The sequence below is a fragment of the Jatropha curcas genome, chromosome 2 (assembly GCF_041381405.1).
Source record: "Jatropha curcas cultivar XTBG-Jc1 chromosome 2, XTBG_Jcur_1.0, whole genome shotgun sequence".
NCBI lineage: Eukaryota > Viridiplantae > Streptophyta > Magnoliopsida > Malpighiales > Euphorbiaceae > Jatropha > Jatropha curcas.
The window spans coordinates 25,307,547-25,325,817 of NC_143152.1; the positions used below are offsets into that span (position 1 = coordinate 25,307,547).

At 33.1% G+C, this 18,271-nt stretch overlaps 2 protein-coding genes across 2 annotated transcripts; both read right to left on the reverse strand.

The window, feature by feature from the left end:
• Positions 1–141: 141 nt before the first annotated feature.
• Positions 142–5,744, reverse strand: LOC105636316 (DHHC-type zinc finger family protein). The gene is made up of 7 exons (XM_012219575.4): positions 5,317–5,744; positions 3,162–3,254; positions 2,979–3,080; positions 2,701–2,784; positions 2,530–2,628; positions 2,335–2,430; positions 142–839 (listed from the first exon to the last, which is right to left on the reverse strand). The coding sequence occupies exons 1-7, from the start codon at positions 5,587–5,589 to the stop codon at positions 726–728; spliced, it is 861 nt and encodes a 286-aa protein (XP_012074965.1). The 5' UTR covers positions 5,590–5,744; the 3' UTR covers positions 142–725.
• A 2,203-nt stretch (positions 5,745–7,947) lies between these two features.
• Positions 7,948–15,724, reverse strand: LOC105636317 (phosphoribosylamine--glycine ligase). Its single transcript, XM_089718173.1, has 5 exons — positions 15,436–15,724; positions 10,734–11,255; positions 9,772–10,145; positions 9,054–9,584; positions 7,948–8,722 (listed from the first exon to the last, which is right to left on the reverse strand). The coding sequence occupies exons 2-5, from the start codon at positions 11,002–11,004 to the stop codon at positions 8,306–8,308; spliced, it is 1,593 nt and encodes a 530-aa protein (XP_089574299.1). The 5' UTR covers positions 11,005–11,255; positions 15,436–15,724; the 3' UTR covers positions 7,948–8,305.
• Between the last annotated feature and the right edge of the window lie 2,547 nt (positions 15,725–18,271).

The window sequence follows — 18,271 nt, forward strand, 5'->3', positions numbered from 1 at the left end:
ATAGTACGTTTTTATTGTTTATTTTATTTTATTTTTGAATATTAGTTTTCAATTCAAAATTTCAATTATGATATGCTCGAGTATTCTTTTCTCCTTGTTCTTTCTCTCTATTTAATGCAAGATCATGATGACTCTTGGAAATGAAACATTTTAACAACTTTGATTTATTATTTAATGTTTAATGTTACAAAGATTACATGAGTTCTATGTTACAACGATGATCCGCTTGTCTTTGTCTTACAGGCTCTCTCTCATCGCCTCTTCTACATGCTGTCATCCCTAAGCAGGAATTCCAATTCCCTCTTTATACACAAGGTGTTAACTGCACAGTTGTATGTCAGCTCCACAGGATTCCCTCCATTGTCCAAAAAGTTCCCACAGGAAAACTGAAAGGTAAAATGTAGGAAAAAGAAAAAGAAAAAGATAAAGAAAAAAAACCTTTCCCATGCCTACTTATAATTCACAGTTCACAGTCCTACTGGCTTCAACTATTGACAATGCTCTTTGCACCCTTATATCACCTGAACTGCAGTAAAGCTTTTCATTGACACCGGCTTCTGTTAAAGTATACTTTTTCCCTTCCAAAACTAAGCCAAGTTAAGCCTAATGGTGGGACACATTGCCGAATATCGTCTATGCGCTGGTGGGAATCCACCATTCAACAGTTAACATGTTCTGCATCCATCTATTCCTGATGCATTTACGCTACAAAGCAGAATGAAGCTTTACTTGGATGTGGTTGCAATAGTAGAGTTATCATATGCAGTTCGAAAGCGAAGACCTGAACCAATATGTCTTACTGTGGGACAAAACCAACAGAAAATTCTTGGACCCAGTACCTGAAGCAATCAAACAGAGAACAGTTCAAATATGCCGAATAAAATTATAATGCCGAGTATAAAAGAATATTTATGTATTTAATATTTTAAAACAGTCTCTACCTTCTAATAATTTATATCTAGGTTAACTCTATATTGCCACAATCCTTAGGTTTGAAGTTTATACAACAGTTCCTAACAGACTCTGCATAAAACATACTTTAACCAGAATCTTGCATATGCAGACCAGTCTAAGCCTTGCCCAAGCATGATCAACAGTAGCTAACTAGGAACAGGTCTAGGATGCTAATTCAGCCATGCCACAGGAGTATGATAACAATGAAGTAAGGTATGTCACGCGACTAGTTTACTTGTCTATCTGTACCATGTGGTCTTGCAGCTTGTGAATATGCTAATTTTCTGTATGTAGAACCAAGAAAGGTAATACAACTTGTGCAGTGGTAAATTTTCAAGTTTCCTTGAAGTTTATTAACAATTTCCAATGGAATTTGTACTAGCATTCTGTACATACAGATATTGCCACCAGCACAGAATCAAATTAGAAAAACAGGAAATTGGAATCAAATTCAGTCCCTCCCAACATGCTCCACTATCACCAGAACAATGAATAGGTTTTATCCGAGGCAAAAATATCAAAACCCAAAAAGAACATTAACAAATTAACCAAATTTGTAGGTATTGCAATTTTAAAGTTGTGCCTACCAGCTAAGTGATCATGATAATAAGCATATTTGTGCATGCTCAATTCAATTGAATACAGCATACAGCTGCTCAGAGGGCAACAACATAAAAGCTAAAAGAAAGTATGAAGTCTTCTATCCTCATCAAGGAATAAGAATATTTTACGGAAAAAAAATTATTTTGTTGTTTGGTTGCAACACAAAATCAATTAGAGATTACTTTTTAGCATTTGGAGTACAATGGGAAAAGATATTCCTCATTAGAAAAAAAACCTACAAAAATGTTTGGACCTATAATGACTTCTTGTTTTTTCAAGTTATAATTAAATAGAAAAGATATCACATAAAAAGATTTAAGTTACAGCTATCTGAGGTGCAAGTGGCCTGTAATTGCAAAAAAAAATATTTAGCATATTTCCCTTAGAAATTTCTATCTTTTACATGAAATTGAGAAAATGCAGGAAATGATTTTCTTATTCACAGAACAGGAAGCCAATTTTCTTAAAAATGGCCAAGTTTTCTCTAGCTAGGAGAAACTTTTAATTTTCCCTTACCAATTTTGCTAAGCCCCTAAATACAGGAACACATGCAGATTTTCCAGCAAAATATTTTTCGCAAAACAAATGGATCAGAAAATTGACTTCCTGTTTTAAAAGAAAAAAGCAGCAGCAGGAGGAAAGTGGAACACTGTATTGGGGCATGCATATGGAGAATTATGATGAAGAATATATACTCTATTCCAAGATTTCTAATGAAGCAACATAGATTGTTGACCCAAGAAAAAAGAAAAGGAAAAAAGGAAACCAGGTGCTCACTATTGTCAGATTTTCAAATGCTCCAATATCATATGGATGCTTATAGACATCTCCTCCTTTCTCTGCAAGCCACATAGCTCTTACTCCTTCATGATACTGCCAAAATACCAAATAAGAACATCATCCAAATTTAAGATCAAACAGGCCATCAAATAGATGCAGCAACAAAGAGATGATTAATTAATTTCTAATAACCTCAATGGTAGTTTTGTTTTGCAAAATGAGGTAGATATGCCAACCCAAGAGAACGCCAAGTGCTATACTTAAGGGGATCAACAACAGTCCAGAAATAACCTGAAATAGTATATAAAAGGTGAGATCAATTGAAGATTAGATAAGACCATAGGAATGTTAATTGGCACATACATATATGCTTCTGAAAGAGCCACCACTTTGCTGCTCATCCTTTTGAGGGTCAGGCTCAACAGTTAGACTACCAACAAGCAAGACCTGAGGATTTATGCGAATGGAAAGAGGAGTGAAATTATGGAGCAGTTATTTATATGCACTTTCTATTCAACAATGTGCAAAGTCACAACAGGATAGGTCCAATCTAAAAGGAAACAAAGGATAACAAGCCATGGATGCATACTCATGAAGTTGTAGGTGTTCAAGTCATGTTTGGGGTGAAGAGAATGACTTACCAGGGAGTAGAAGCAAGAAATTACAGCATACACAACGAACACGAAGAAGACCTTATAGTTCGCATGGCCTACGCAGTTATTTATCCAGACGCAGTGGTGGTCCTTACAGACAAAAGGAAGCACTTTAACACACTAATTTCAATATTTGAGATAAGGCATTAATGAATACCAGATCTTGTGTACCATTCGCAACACACATCTTTTGCAAACACGGCAGTGATGAGCTCGGGGCGGTTTAAAGTGAGAACACTTCTGGCAATATCTCAAGTCTCCACCCTGCAAAAAATTTTAACAAAGTGTCATATATGGTAGTCAAGATCCAAGCTTCTCAATAATATGGATAACTGCAAGCCTTTAGCAAACATTGCAATTTCAGGCTTTGAAATTGTTTCTTGGTATTCCAGGACTCATCACTTCACTATCTAAATAGAGAAATGGGTTAGGACGAATATTTGCTAATTCAATATGGATCCTGAAGGGAAATTAATTCAAACTCAGCCATGACTACCCAATTGTATGCCATGAAGCATGATGATCAAGAAGGATATTAGGAAAAGATTAATAAATCACTAGCCTTATAATATGTTTTCATAGAGGATCATTAACTCATCAATATTTCTTAATCTTCAGGAAACAAGACCTTTGCTATAAATCTTAATTGATGAATTTGAAACACTTAAATTGGCTTTGTCTAGGAGGAATATTACACTGGCAACTGATTCATTGGAAGTTGACCTCCTTATTCACAAACATCCACAAACGATAATACTATTGCTACAAGCCTATGTAACATAGGAAAAAGAAACATTAATAAAATAAATGGCACAAGTATAAATTCATGCCTTACATAAAAGGTTAATATAAATGAGGAAGATTTGATATATCAATAATGCATTGGAAGAGATTAGTCAAAAACAATGATGATGTGGCAAGACAACCACAATCTACAACGAAAATAGGAAAATATATATTACAATATCATCATATCCCAATAAAATGAAATCAAGATTCCGAAACATTACACAACTCAGGTGTTGAACGGAACCAATTCTCTAGATAGAATGTCCACACATTTCACCAAAGGAACGGCAAACTTTAAGCACAAAATATAAAGATCATATATTTAACTTTGATTAAACATATATAAAAGCTGGATATTTAAAGGATATTTAAAGGAAACACTAGAAAGCTCACTTATTTTCTCAACATCAATTTCTGCAGGCTTGATTAATTTAGATTTTCAGTAAAAAGTGTTAGCCTCATTTTAAGCATGTATTTTTTGAATACGACAAAACAAGAATATATGACTGGACAAGGCACAGAGTGAGAACTTAATTAGTTTTCAGACCATCAATTTCCACATGCTCGATTTGCCCTGTTAGGGACATGTGGCTGGCCTCAACATTAATATGCTTTGCTGCATAGTGCATTCAATATTTTATGAATACGACAATCCAAAAGCAACTCTTTCCTAGTGCCAACAATCAAAATTAGTTTGTAGCTACTAATGAGGATTGAACACCAAATGGCAAATGCAAAGCAATGTGGCTAGTTTCTTTACTTTACACGTAAATACTTGAGTTGCATTGCAGTGTGAAAAACAGATGCTTACAATTCATTTGTACATTTAAGATATCTATTTGACAAAAAATTAAGTTATAATGGCCACGACAAAGAAAATTCAAAGACAATTGGATGTCAATACTAACGACTAGCACGCTGAACCACAAGTGAAAGTATTTCCTACCAGGATCATAAAAAGACAAATTGACTGCCCTAATGCAAGCTTATTACAGTTATAGAGATCTAGTCAGCCAATAAAGTTGTAAACTTGTGGAGGCAGGTAATCACTCCAATCCATTTATTTATTAATTCATATTCAAGTTCTTCACAGAACCATTTCCTCCCACTTTAAATTAGGATCACAATTTAAAATCATTTTGCTGTTTTTGTGCATTAAAGAATGCAGAGATTCTATATATATATATATGCACTCCATTTAACATATCACATATGCACAGATTCTATACATATACCCGTTTAAGAAGATAGTATAAGCATATCCTATACAAATAAATATAGCCATATTCTATGATTGCTCATCCTCCAGATTAGCAAATGAGATAGATAATATCAGATCAATAAACCCATTAAGCAGCTTATAACATTGCTTATACCACCACAGCCTTATCATTTATCATATGATCAAATTAAAAGTTATACCAGAAACGAAGATCTAATGCACAATAGCATATATAATAAAACATTTCAAAAGAACAAATATCCTAATAAGCTAATCGTTTTCTCTCTGTATAAAAACATAAATATTTTACTTTACTTTGCGTTTGATCTCATGGATAGGGGAATCAGCATCTTCTACGTCGGGCATGTATGTGGCGGGGACCCGACCCGGATCCGTTAAGATAGCGAAAGCATAGTTTAGAACACACATAAAAGCCACGGCTGTGAAAACGATGGCGTTCATGATCCCCGGCGAGGTCAGGAGACCAAACCAACCGTCGATGAAAACAAAGAGGGTGGAGAAGTAAATGTAGATAATGGCTAAAATGACGACGGCTACGGGCAGGGAGAAGCCAGACGCTCCCTTCATTGTTTCTTTGGAATTAGTCGTCGAGGAGAGAATGGGAGGTGGTGGTGGGTGGAGGCACCGGCGTTAAAACGACGGCGTCTCCGGCTTACAGGTAAAGCTATTTGGTTTCTTCTTTGGTTTTGTTTTGTTTTCCTAAGGAAATAAGGGAGGTTGTTGACGGTCATGTGCCTGCATCTAGATACTGCCGTTAAATTATGCTTTTACTTGAATACCCTTTCGCCTCTTCCAAATTTACACTGTGCCCTTCAATGGCGAGTCAATTTCACGGTAGTCAAACTGTAAAACTAGGTTACCACAATATTTGGTTTGTAGATATGCTCGTATCACGGCTAAAGGAAAATTCAAATAAAAAAATAAATGAATAAATAAATAAATAAATAAAATTATTTACAAATACCTTGTTTGTGATTAATTCATATATTTAAAATTTAGAATCTGAACTAAAATAAATTTATTTCATTTACAAATAAATTTCATTATAAAAACTCATTTATAAATAAATTTTGAATTTTCATATTTTAAACAAGTATAGAATACATTTCAATACAAAATGAAATTTAAAATTGATGTTCATTTGAAATAATTATTTATACAGAAGAAAAAAAAATTTTGTAAAATTGATTTGTATTAATAATGTTTTGAAGAATATAATATTAATAGTATTTGTCAAATTAACTGTACTAATGATTTTGTACATGCAACATAAATATATACAGAATTAGGGGTGGCCGGCGATGGCGGCCCCTAATTTTAAAATTTTTTTTAATTTACCTTATAAAATAAAAAATTATATTTCATTAAATTATTTTTATACCATTTTTGGGATTTTTTTGTAAGTAATAGAAGTTTATATTATTAAATTACTAATTAACATATTTATTTAAAAATTTAAAAAATTTCATATATAATATTAACATAGACTAATGAAATTTTTTGAAAATTTTAAAATTTTTATAAGTCTCACATGATGTTTTTAAAATGATATAAACTAAAATTAAATAAAAATTAAAATTAAAATTAATGATAAAAATATATAAATCATACATGTTTGTCCACAATAATTTAATAGTTTAAATATTTTGTTTAAAATAATATTACAGGAACATGTTTGAAACTCAGATCACTTGATCTGAGTATTAGAACCAAATGCCATTAAGCAATAAAGGAATCAATAGACTGAAAATTTTTATGGAGGCAAGGGGCGGTGGCCCCTTCCAATTTCCCTCCCTCTGTCACTACACACAACATTTATTTTAATTTTCTCCAATATCTTAAATATACAACTATAATAATTCTATAATCATTTTTTAAATAAATTCTAAAGATATTAAATTTTGGGAAAATGAATCTAATATACAATTATAATGTACTTTTAACATTAGAGAACATATCATGCAAATATAACTATTACTTTTCAAAACATGAAGGTGGAGTTGAAATGAAACATACATAAGCGTGTAATTTTATTAATTATTTTGGTGAAATATTTGCAGTTATTATGTTTGAATAGTAAAAACAATAAATAATTGGTGGAATCTGTTACAAATTATATATTCTCGTTACATTTCAAAAAAAAAAAAAAAAAATATATATATATATATATATATATATATATATATATATATATATATATATATATATATATATATATATATTCTCTAGCATAATTACTATACAAATAAATGCATTCCATTAGCAGTTTTTTTTAATGGAAATTTTTATATATTATTTTATAAGAGAATATTGACAATGTTCCAATATTTCCATAAGTAAAAAAAAAAATATTAATATTATTCTCACAGTAATATGATTGATTAACAATTATCCTTAAATAATTAATATGAGGTAATATTAATAATTGAACGTGTTAAATTACAAAGAAATAATAAAACCTGAAACAAAAAAATTCAAATTTAAATGGAAAATAGAGAAAGAAAGAATTAATATAAGAGAGAGGTGATGAACATTTCAGGGTAGTCTTATTGTTCATATTTGATTCTACTAGTTCAGAATTAGGAATTAAAGTGGGTTGATATCCAGATTGTTACAAGTGACGGGCAATGAAAGATAATCCTGGATGAGTTCGAAAATTAGATGTGTTTTTTCATTTCCATTGTTTCTGAAAACAATATCCTTCCATCAATATAGTAACTTTGTCAATCTACCCATTATTATTTTATCTTCTGTCTATATTTTAGATTCCAACTCATCAATCAACATATCATTTCTCTATTTAATTCTAACATCTAATCAATCAAACGCCTGCAAACCAAATCTGTTTTAAACCTTTTTTTAGTTTTCTCCAATATCTTAAATATAATATATGAATACTAAAAAAAAACTATACTACTGCAAATATTTAAAAAGAACGAAAATGGTAATTTTAGCGAGCATCTCATGCAAATGCAATTATACAACTGACTTTTCAATGAGAATCATATGAAAGTTGGAAGGTGGAGTTGTCATGTGTAACCTGATGCAAATTTGCTAATCTTTAATGGTGGGAAAACATGGAAGTTTAAACTTTTATTCGGTGTAAACCCTCCATGAAGAAAAATTGAAGAAATGTCCCAAGGGCTATTTTTCTTTCAGACTCTTATGACGGCCTGCCTCATATGGATCATTTCACCATATTTATCTTTCATGCATAAAAGACACTACAATATAGAACATCTATATTCTGAAATGGGCAACATCCATTACCTAAGCATTTAATTCATTTTGTTGTAGCAAATTGCTTCTGGGGAAGTGCTCTCCACCCGATGTCCTGCCGGTAGAACCCTCCTGGCCAATTTATTTCCTCAACTGCCTGATAGGCTCTATCTCTTGCCTCTTGAAGGTCTCTTCCCTTGGCAGTAATCCCAAGAACACGGCCTCCAATAGCAATGAAATTACCATTTGCATCCAAAGCTGTTCCAGCATGAAATATTTTTACAGTTGGAGCAACGTTTTCAGCTTCTTCAAGGTTTCCAATCACAGTCCCTTTCTCATAGGGTCCAGGATAACCCTTACTTGCCAGTACCACTACCATGGCAGACCCTGGGGACCAGTTTAGTGATACTCCACTTAACTCTCCTCTACAAGCTGCAAGTAGAACTTGTGCCAGATCAGATTCCAGACGAACCATTAGCACCTGCAAAACGATACAAACAACATGAATTCAGCCAACTTTGGTCATAATATATTTCCTGCAGCATTTAACAAAAAATCAGGAAAAATAGAATGTAGTCATCAGCCTGTTTATTGCTACAGAAAGCTCTCCACCTCAACACACTCTATCAATAACTAGTAACAATCTTACAACTTGTCAGATATCAATGAAGGCAACATAAGAGGTCCCAAGAGCAAACTGTCATTAAATCTCATGCCACATTACAGTACTAATGACACAAAAATACTTGGATCATCACTATTATATAGAAAGATTATATATGAAATGCTTAGTAGGGGTTTTTGCAACTAACCTGGCACTCCGGATCTCCAAACCGCACATTGTACTCAATAAGCTTAGGTAAGCCAGACTTCTTCTCAATCATCAACCCTGCATATAAGACTCCGACAAACTTGCAACCCTCTGCTGCCATTCCTTTCACTGTTGGAAGAATTATAGTTTCCATAACTGCTGACTGAAGTTCTTTCGTTAATACAGGAGCTGGGGAGTATGCCCCCATCCCACCAGTGTTTGGCCCTGTATCACCATCCCCAACACGCTTATGGTCCTGAGCAGATTCTAAAGGAATAGCAGTCTCTCCATCCACCAGAGCAAAGAAAGATGCTTCTTCTCCTTCCAAAAATTCCTCAACAATAACACGGCAACCTGCAGAACCAAAAACACCTTTCACAAGCATCGAGTCAACAGCTTCGTACGCCTCTTCCAGTGTCATAGCAACAACAACTCCTTTTCCAGCAGCCAAGCCATCAGCTTTTATAACTATAGGAGCTCCTTGGTCTTGGATATATTTCTTTGCAGCAAATGGATCTGAAAATGTTTGGTACTGCAACAAAAGAGGAAAATATGAAAAAGAGGGTTGCTAAAATAAAGAATTGTAAGCTGAAGGAAAATTAAAAGTTGAAAATTTTAGTTTGACCAAAGAAAAGGGCATGAATTGTATTCCAACTTATTCTATTAAGCACAAACAGTAGAATTTTGTCTACTTCATTCTGCAATCAAGAGAAACAGACCTTCGCAGTTGGAATTTGATATTTGTCACACAAGCTTTTCATAAAATTCTTTGAACCTTCCAAAGCTGCAGCCTCTGCAGATGGACCAAAAGTGGGAATTCCAGCCTTGACTAGATCATTTACAAGGCCAGCAACCAGAGGTGCCTCTGGTCCAACAACAACCAATCCTACACTCCATTTGTGGCAAAAGGAGATCACAGCAGAGCTATCTGAGATGTCGAGGTCTGGAATACAAGTAGCATTCCCAGAGTTAGAAATCCCCGCATTACCAGGGGCACAGAAGACAGCATCACACAATGGAGATCGTTGCAAGGCATAGCAAAGTGCATGTTCTCTTCCCCCTCCACCAATAACCAACACAACAACCCTCTCTTCTGCAACATTAGTAAATAGATTAAACAACCATTTTAATACAATGCTTCAACCGATACAAAAAAATACAGCAATTGTTCCTAGTCAAGGAGTCCAATTAGCATAGCCAAAAAAAAAAAAAAAAAAAATTAACCCTTCCATTCTCTGTTATTCATTCATTGCAAAAACATAAGCACAGGATACTGATGATTGCCACTGACTAGATGATATTGGATTAATGTTGGGACTACGAAACAAGTTACCAATCTAACGTTAGAATTGTAGACACTTACTGCTTGTTTTCTGCAGTACAATTCAATACTGAGCAAATTTGCTGCTGGCTATACCAGTTTTTGTAACTTTTCTAGAAATGTTTGGGGAAAAGCAAAACATGCACTTCATATAAAGTTAAGGAAGTATCCTCTTGATTGTCAATTGCTGCACAGAAGTTGCACTCTTTCTCGCAAACAAGAAGCTAAAATGCCCAAACATAAAACACCTAAAACCTCAGAGTATCGTCACAATTAACTCAAATTATAGGGAAAAAAAGAATTAATCTTTTGCTATAAATAGTGAGTAATAAGAAAAAACAATAAAATCCGAATACTTACCAGAAGCACCATTTTCATGGGGATCAATTAAAAGTGACTGCGCGGCATCACACTTGAACACAGCGGAAAACGACCTTGACCCCTTGATTACATGGCGATAATAAGGATTTCTGCCGTGACAAAAACTCAATGATTGCAAAAAGAACAACGATGAAGGAGAAAAAGAAGAGTTGCCATGTAAACATGGTAAACTGTTAGATAATCGAAAAGAACTAGTGCTCTGTGTATTTAGTTTAAGAGAAGGCCCCAAGTTGAAGGTAACACAAGACATGATTTGTTCGTTAAAGCTATCAATTAGAATTTGAAAAAGAAAAGGAGAGGACAAAGAGCACAAGGGGTTTTTGTTGGGGTAGAGTTTAAGGATTTTTACGTTTATTCAAATTTTGAAGTTTGTTTGCAATTACAAAAGATTGCAGTAATTGCAAAACTCTAACTACATATAGGCAAGCAATGTCCTTTTTATAAGAGAAGATCTAGCTGCTCCAGAGGCGCCCATGGTAGTAGAAAGAAGAAGCTAATAACCTGGGAAAAATAAATGAGGCGGGGGTGAGTGCCTCAGCTCAGTGAGTAGTTATAAATATTATAAACACCATGCACAGTCAAGCATATGCTTTGCCTCATTATCTAAAATGTCACACACTTCAACCACAAAATGCCATACACCAACTCATCATGAAATTTATACGCAAGGTAGATATGGTCGTGCCGGTGTGGCCTATGATGTAGGATATCACTTTAGATAACTGTTATTCAAAAATTGCAAAGCTAATATCATATCGTTCCACATTTCACAATAAACATGTTACACACCACATCTTTGTCAATTCGCAGATCTGTTATCCATAATTTCACGATAGAGGAGCCCATCCCTCTACCTAGGAATCCATCCCCCACATACGGACCGAGAAGCACATCCCCCAAATATGAGCCGATGAGCCGATCCCCCATACGGCTAAGGTACCATTAACCACATGATTCTCCTTTCCATGTTCTCATTTTCCGCTTCCCATATTCACAGCACACAACATTCACCCATGTACACATCCATAAGTCAAAATAAATATTTACAGCAAGGCACTTTAATTACATGATCAAACATTATCAATCAAATCACAAGTTTGCAAGTAATCACACGTGACCATGACCAGAGTATCAAAACATTTACACATTTAGTAAGTGTAAATTTAACTTCAACTTCAATACGATTAGGTAAGCAATTTCAGATAGAACAAACATATAGCATCCAAGGTAAGCATATAAAATAAGAGAACACTTTACTCAATCAATAAACACATTAATCACACTAAAATAAGCGCATGTGCAATGCCATTAGCATGATGAGGTCAATCATAAAAATGCGAGTAGATATGTATGGTTTAGGTATAAATAATACTTAGTACTACTCACAATTCAGGCCATATTAGCTAATTTGTATTCCTCCATTCGATCCTCTAACGGCTACTGTTGAATCTCTTGACGCGCCTTGAAAATGTACAATAAAAAGAGTACAGGTAAGAATTCATATTTTTTTAAAAGCTATTAATCTTTAATTATGACTTAACTATTTTTATATTTTAAATTAGTTACCTTAACATATCATCTTAAGTTACCTAAGCTCTTATCTCAGTTCATTCCTTCAAATCCCCATTAAGGCCTTATTACAATTTATTTATTCAGTTATCAGTTACTTTTATTGTATTCATATTGTGAATGGTTTCATTTATCATACTAAAAATTCAACAGCGTCTCCTTGAAAACTCGGACTAACCACAGGCTGAATATCATATTTTTCAATATATATATATATATATATATATATAATGTAGTCACAACCCATCCATCGGGCAATATTTATCAATATTTTTCCATCCGTCATAATTATTTTTCATTCTTCTTAATCATTTGCCTAATTATTAACTCAATTCAAATCATTACCAACTAAACATCACCTCCTTAGTTTATCAAAAAGCTTTATAATTACAATAACAAAATAAACAAATGAAAAATAGTTCTTTTCTTTCTACTATGGATAGTTTACTAACAACATTCCATCATTTGCACCAAAGTACTCAATTCATCCACAATTGCGCTCTAGGTTAATACATTCTTTAACTAACTAAATGTCACGACCCATCACCATTGGCCGGACCGGCACTAGGACTTGGGTAGGCTTAAGGCCTCTAAGGCCCATAGTAAGCTTCAACAGATTGGATTCACTGATCTTTTTACATACCTAATCCTTACGCCCCTTTCATCAATTAACTCACAAGGGTTCTAGGCTCTATCCAATATTTGTATGGATTATTCATCAATAAATAAAATATACACATATAATAATATAGTCACCCAAATTGCAATTGCAGAACTCTAAGTAATTACATTCATTAATTTTTACATTTACAATACTTTTCTGAAGACCTCGCAGATAACTAATTGGTTTCACCATTTCAATATTCAACCAAGTTGCTTTCAAAAGGATTCCTCAACTTGCTTTAAACTGGAAAAATTTTAAGGCAAAGGTGAGCGCCGAAACTTAGTGAGTAGGTTAGTTAACTCTCTCACTCTACACAATCACACAAATGCGTAAATAAATCAATCTAATCATCCGACTAGTTATACGATCATGCAGTTGATCACACAAATGACATAACAACAACAATCACAAATATTAACACTTTCACATAATCACATCACGTGGAAATTGGTCGGTGGCGTCACCAAAACCCTCGACGAGCCGTCCTCACACATGACCTGCCCTCTCATCACGTGTTCACCAGGGAGCCGATCCCCTATACATGGCCGACCGATCTCAACCTCACTTGACCAGCCTCTCATTTTTTTTACTTTCTTTTTTTTTCCATACCAACAGGAGGTCACACTATGGTCTTCCATACCATATTTCGTCAGATGCACACGAGGGCGCCGATCTCCCCGTACATGGCCTACGGTATCATAGACCGCCCTCACAAACCCAACGGTGACCCACTTCATTTCAATTCCACACAAGCAAAGCACGCATAAAGCACATTACAACTAATCATACCATTTCCAATAGCAACGAATAATGCAACACAAAATAACAATTTACTAAATAATGCATGTCTAGCATTTAGCCGTGTATGCATGGATGCAAATGCAATTGGATGATGCGAATTATCTAACACTACTCACCGTTATACAGTTTAGTTAAAAGCTATGTTCCTTTCGCAATACTCTGCTATTTGGAATTTGATTCCTCGGGACCCGTAAGAATATCTAAAGAAAGAATCAAAATAAGTTTACTATTCATGAATTCTAACTGTCCTTTCTAAGTTCTAATTTTTAATAATATTGTATCTATTTTTTCCCGAATCATTTAATCCAGATATTCTAGACCGACATAACTCCCTTATTTCGGTTTCCTAATCTTAAGTTTCTTATTGTAATCTATATATGTCATACATGCTAATCTAACCTTATTATAATTCTTTAACTAAACAATCTTGCGTAAATATTAATTAATCAAAATAAAAATTAGTTAATTTCATTATTTAAGTTTGTCCTACGGAAAACCCGGCAGCATCTCCACTAAAATAGAGCTGTCTACCTGATTCAAATAATATGAAACATTCAATTTGCATAGCCCATCCATCAGGCGATTCAATTTCAAATCATAATCCCATCCACCGTCATCGCATCATATTTATCAATATCCACATATCTCATCATTACTATTACTATTACTATAGTATGTCATTTTAAATTTACATTATCACAACTGTATTTGATCTCAATTCATCAATATTTACATAAACATATATGTATATACATATCTCGATTTCTACTAACAGATAATAAACATTAAATATTCATATAAGATTATTTGTTAAGTCATAAGCTGACCACATTAATAGCTTTATGGTAATTCAATTACTTTAGTTGTTAAAGCTCACTTCTAACAATAACTAATTATAATCACTATTCTCTTAGATTCAATTCTTATATCAATATTGGAAGTGGTTAAGCTTTTCAAACCATAGTTTATTAGAATTACACATCTAACCTCTGTTAACCGACTAAAATACTCATCTTACTTTTCTTATGCACAACCAACTAGTCTTAGGCTAATGATTATCTAATTAAGTAACTAACTAGGTCCTTTTAGGGTCACATTAACCATTGTTTTATTAATTTCTGCAATTTTTCCGCTTCAAAGTCTTCTAACAAAATTTAGTTGATTCTCGTATAACACCTAAACAAAGTTTAAGTAGTGCTTGTACCATTAGTTAGTAAAATTATTCTGAGTTTGCATAACATCCATACAATTAAGTTTCTGTGAACTTTTGGCTTAGAAGCCATTTACTGATTTTGGCGTCAATTCACATTTAACTATGAAACAAGTCAGTTTGCGATTTTTAGTTGCATATTCGGAATCTTCGAGCTAAAATACGCATTCTGAATTTTTGGGCCGTCTCCGCCTTCCACGGTGGCCGGACGGGCGGCAGGCCTGAGATCAAACGACTTTATACCAAAAAATGAAGAAGACTTCATGTAAATTTCAATTCTGAGATCAATTTCTACAAAATATGGCGATTATTTACTAAAATCCCAAATTTATCAATTGTCAAAACCTAAAACTTGAATCATCTCAAATGGCTCAGTCAAATTCAGCTTGTCAACTAATTATTTATCTAAAGATAACGAGAAGGTGTTTTCGACTCACCTTGCTAACAGGGATCGCCGGAAAGAGAATTTTTGGCCGGCTAATGAACGAAGAGAGCGGTGGAGTGTTGGCCACGATCTGCGCTCGTCCGAAATGAAGAGAGAGAATCGATCTCTTCACAGCGCCAGCAGCGTCGACATCGGAAAAGACTTTCGAGGGAGGTTCGCGGTGGTCGGCTTGCTGTCGACCGGCTATGGGGGCTGAGTTTTGAGAAGAGAAAGAGGTAGAGAGAGAGTCGACCGGAGGGGAGGATGATTTTGAGTGATTTGGTCCAATTTCCGGTTTGATCCAATAGAAATTTCTAGATCCTATGATTTTCAACTGGTTTAGTTTATCTTCCCTGGTTCGATTCGTAGATGGTTCTAGGTTTGCTTGGTTTATTCCAGTTGACCTGATTTTCTTTTTTTTTTTTTTTTTTTTTCTTTTGTTGGTTGGATTTGTTTCTAGAGCCTTCTATCAATTAGTTTAAAGCTTGACTAGTAAATTTTTATTACTTTATTAATAATGTTAATAACAATAATAGTATTAATAAATGATAATAATATTTATGACTTAGAGTAATTAAATTAAATTGCAGTAATTTTTTTTGCTCTTGAATAATTTAGAAGGTTTTGGACTAGAAGTTCCGAGAATATATTTTCGAACTTGAATCTAACTTTGCAAACTTAGCTTGGAATATAATCATCGACGTTTGTAGCGCTTGAGATTGGAAATTCAAATTTTGATTTAATAAAAATTTGAAGGTTTTGGAAATAAAAATATATGATGTTTGAATCTCCCCTAAAGAAAATTCATCCTGAAATTTTTTTTTTTTTTTTGTACAGTCAGTTATATCTAGCATGACTACTACTTATATTTTGATTGTGTTTCAGGCTCACAAATCTGAGCAAATCACCTCAACACTATTTTGTAATATCCTTAGAAGGCTCAATTGCTGTAATGGATACACAAGGTTTCTTTTCCTACATCCATCTAGAGTATGTAATTACCTTTATTAATTCCATATATATTTCCCTCAAACCACTCGTGTGTCTCCTAATTCATTACAGCTGCTCATCATCCTTAATGTCCATAGCACTTATATGTATCTTTCTCACTAAACTTATTATGGTTTATTCTTCCATGTGCTAAACTGAAATAATTGATTTAGGGGGTTTTCCAAAAATAACTTTTGCACCATCTAATTTCACCTCATTTCTACCAAATGCATCCTATTATTTGATCTTTCGGTTAAATCTCTATCTACATAGCTAAACAGTGTTTACTCTTTATCAGTAAATCCTATTTCCATTGCAAGATTTATCCATTTCCTAACTTTCAAGTTACATCCACATAAATTATTTATTCATCTATTCAATCTTAGGATCTATGATTTTTCATATTAGCTCCACTCCATGTTGTCTTATTATCTGTATCTTAACTTAAACTAAGCCTTTTCTCCTTTGATTGACACATTAAATCTTAAATTATCAATTATCTCAGGATTCACATCAGTAGATTGTTCTTTTCTTTCGTTATCCACCATGTCAAATTTCGACTTATCAATCCTTTTTTATTAATATTGCTATATTCTTTCTTCTCAATTAATAGACTAATTACTGTAAATTTTTCTAATTCAATAATTATTTTCGAATATTACCTTGAGGTTCACTTACTTTCTATACACCACTTGTCGACTATTTACATTTAGTGTGCTATTACCATTTTAGAATGGTATTCTACACGATTCAAGTCATGGTATTTTCTACCGAAGAAGTAATTTCAAATTCCTTTTATTAAATTTCACTACCATATGTTATGCCACAACTAGATTTAAATAACACATGGCGCTCCAATTTAGGTATGTCGCAATTCACTACCGTTTGTACACATGATCATTGCAAGGCATAGTACCAAGGACTTCAGTTCTTAGTGTTTTTTTTGTTTCTAAGTTTTAAAGATAATAAGAAAGTGAGTTTCTTGAACTAGATTTGAGAACAATCCTTTATTATTTAATTACTAGAATTGTTTATTGTAAAGTTAGCGATTAATTGTTTAGGTTTATTGTTCTGATGACATGTCACAATTACTTGATTTTAAAGTTCAAATTATTTACAATGATTGCATGCTTGATTTGTCCTTACCATATTATCTATCCCGAGGATTAAATTAGATTAATAAGCGAAGATATAAATAAATAATAAATGGTGGGATAAATGGAGTAGAAATGGAATTGTTATATAAACTAAAGACTAGAAAAAGGAAAATCTAAGACAAATGATCATAAGAGACGAGAAACCCTCGATGATCCAAGGTGAAGCTTGAGGAAGTAAAAAGATAAAATTAGCAAATTGCTTAAGTCCAGTAGTGAGGAGAATAGAGAAGTATTGAAATCAATATATAAAGTAGACATCTTTTCCCTAGAAAGTGCCACATGGTATTATATTAATTGTTAACCTAGAGAGTGCCATGTAGGATTGCAAAAAATTTAATAGTGTGTCACGTAGGATTAGAATAGTTACGTTATGCCACACAAGATTCCATGGATTACAAAATGTTTTAAAAGTTTATAATTATGGTATATTAATTGTTTCGTTTTAATTTCTTATTGATTGAAATTAATTTGTAAATAAATACAAAGCATAAATGCTAAGACATAATAATCAATAATACAGTAAGAAATAATAATCATTTAACTTAATAAAAGATTAAATAAATAATTAGCACAAATAGAATATTTTATTTTGTAATAATATTATTATTATTATTATATATTTTTCAAAAATGGTTTATTACCATAATTACAATTTATAAATTTTTAACTATAGTTATTAAATTAAATTTAAACATCACAAAT

Excerpts from the sequence above, each read along its gene's own strand:
- LOC105636317 (XM_089718173.1), bottom strand. The coding sequence starts at position 11,004 with ATGTCTTGTGTTACCTTCAACTTGGGGCCTTCTCTTAAACTAAATACA. Across the intron at positions 10,146-10,733 it reads CCATGAAAATGGTGCTTCTG|AAGAGAGGGTTGTTGTGTTG; the intron begins GTAAGTATTCGG and ends CTAATGTTGCAG. Across the intron at positions 9,585-9,771 it reads ATCAAATTCCAACTGCGAAG|TACCAAACATTTTCAGATCC; the intron begins GTCTGTTTCTCT and ends CTTTTGTTGCAG.
- LOC105636316 (XM_012219575.4), bottom strand. The coding sequence starts at position 5,589 with ATGAAGGGAGCGTCTGGCTTCTCCCTGCCCGTAGCCGTCGTCATTTTA. Across the intron at positions 3,081-3,161 it reads AAAGATGTGTGTTGCGAATG|GACCACCACTGCGTCTGGAT; the intron begins GTACACAAGATC and ends TTTGTCTGTAAG. Across the intron at positions 2,785-2,978 it reads TTTCTTGCTTCTACTCCCTG|GTCTTGCTTGTTGGTAGTCT; the intron begins GTAAGTCATTCT and ends ATAAATCCTCAG.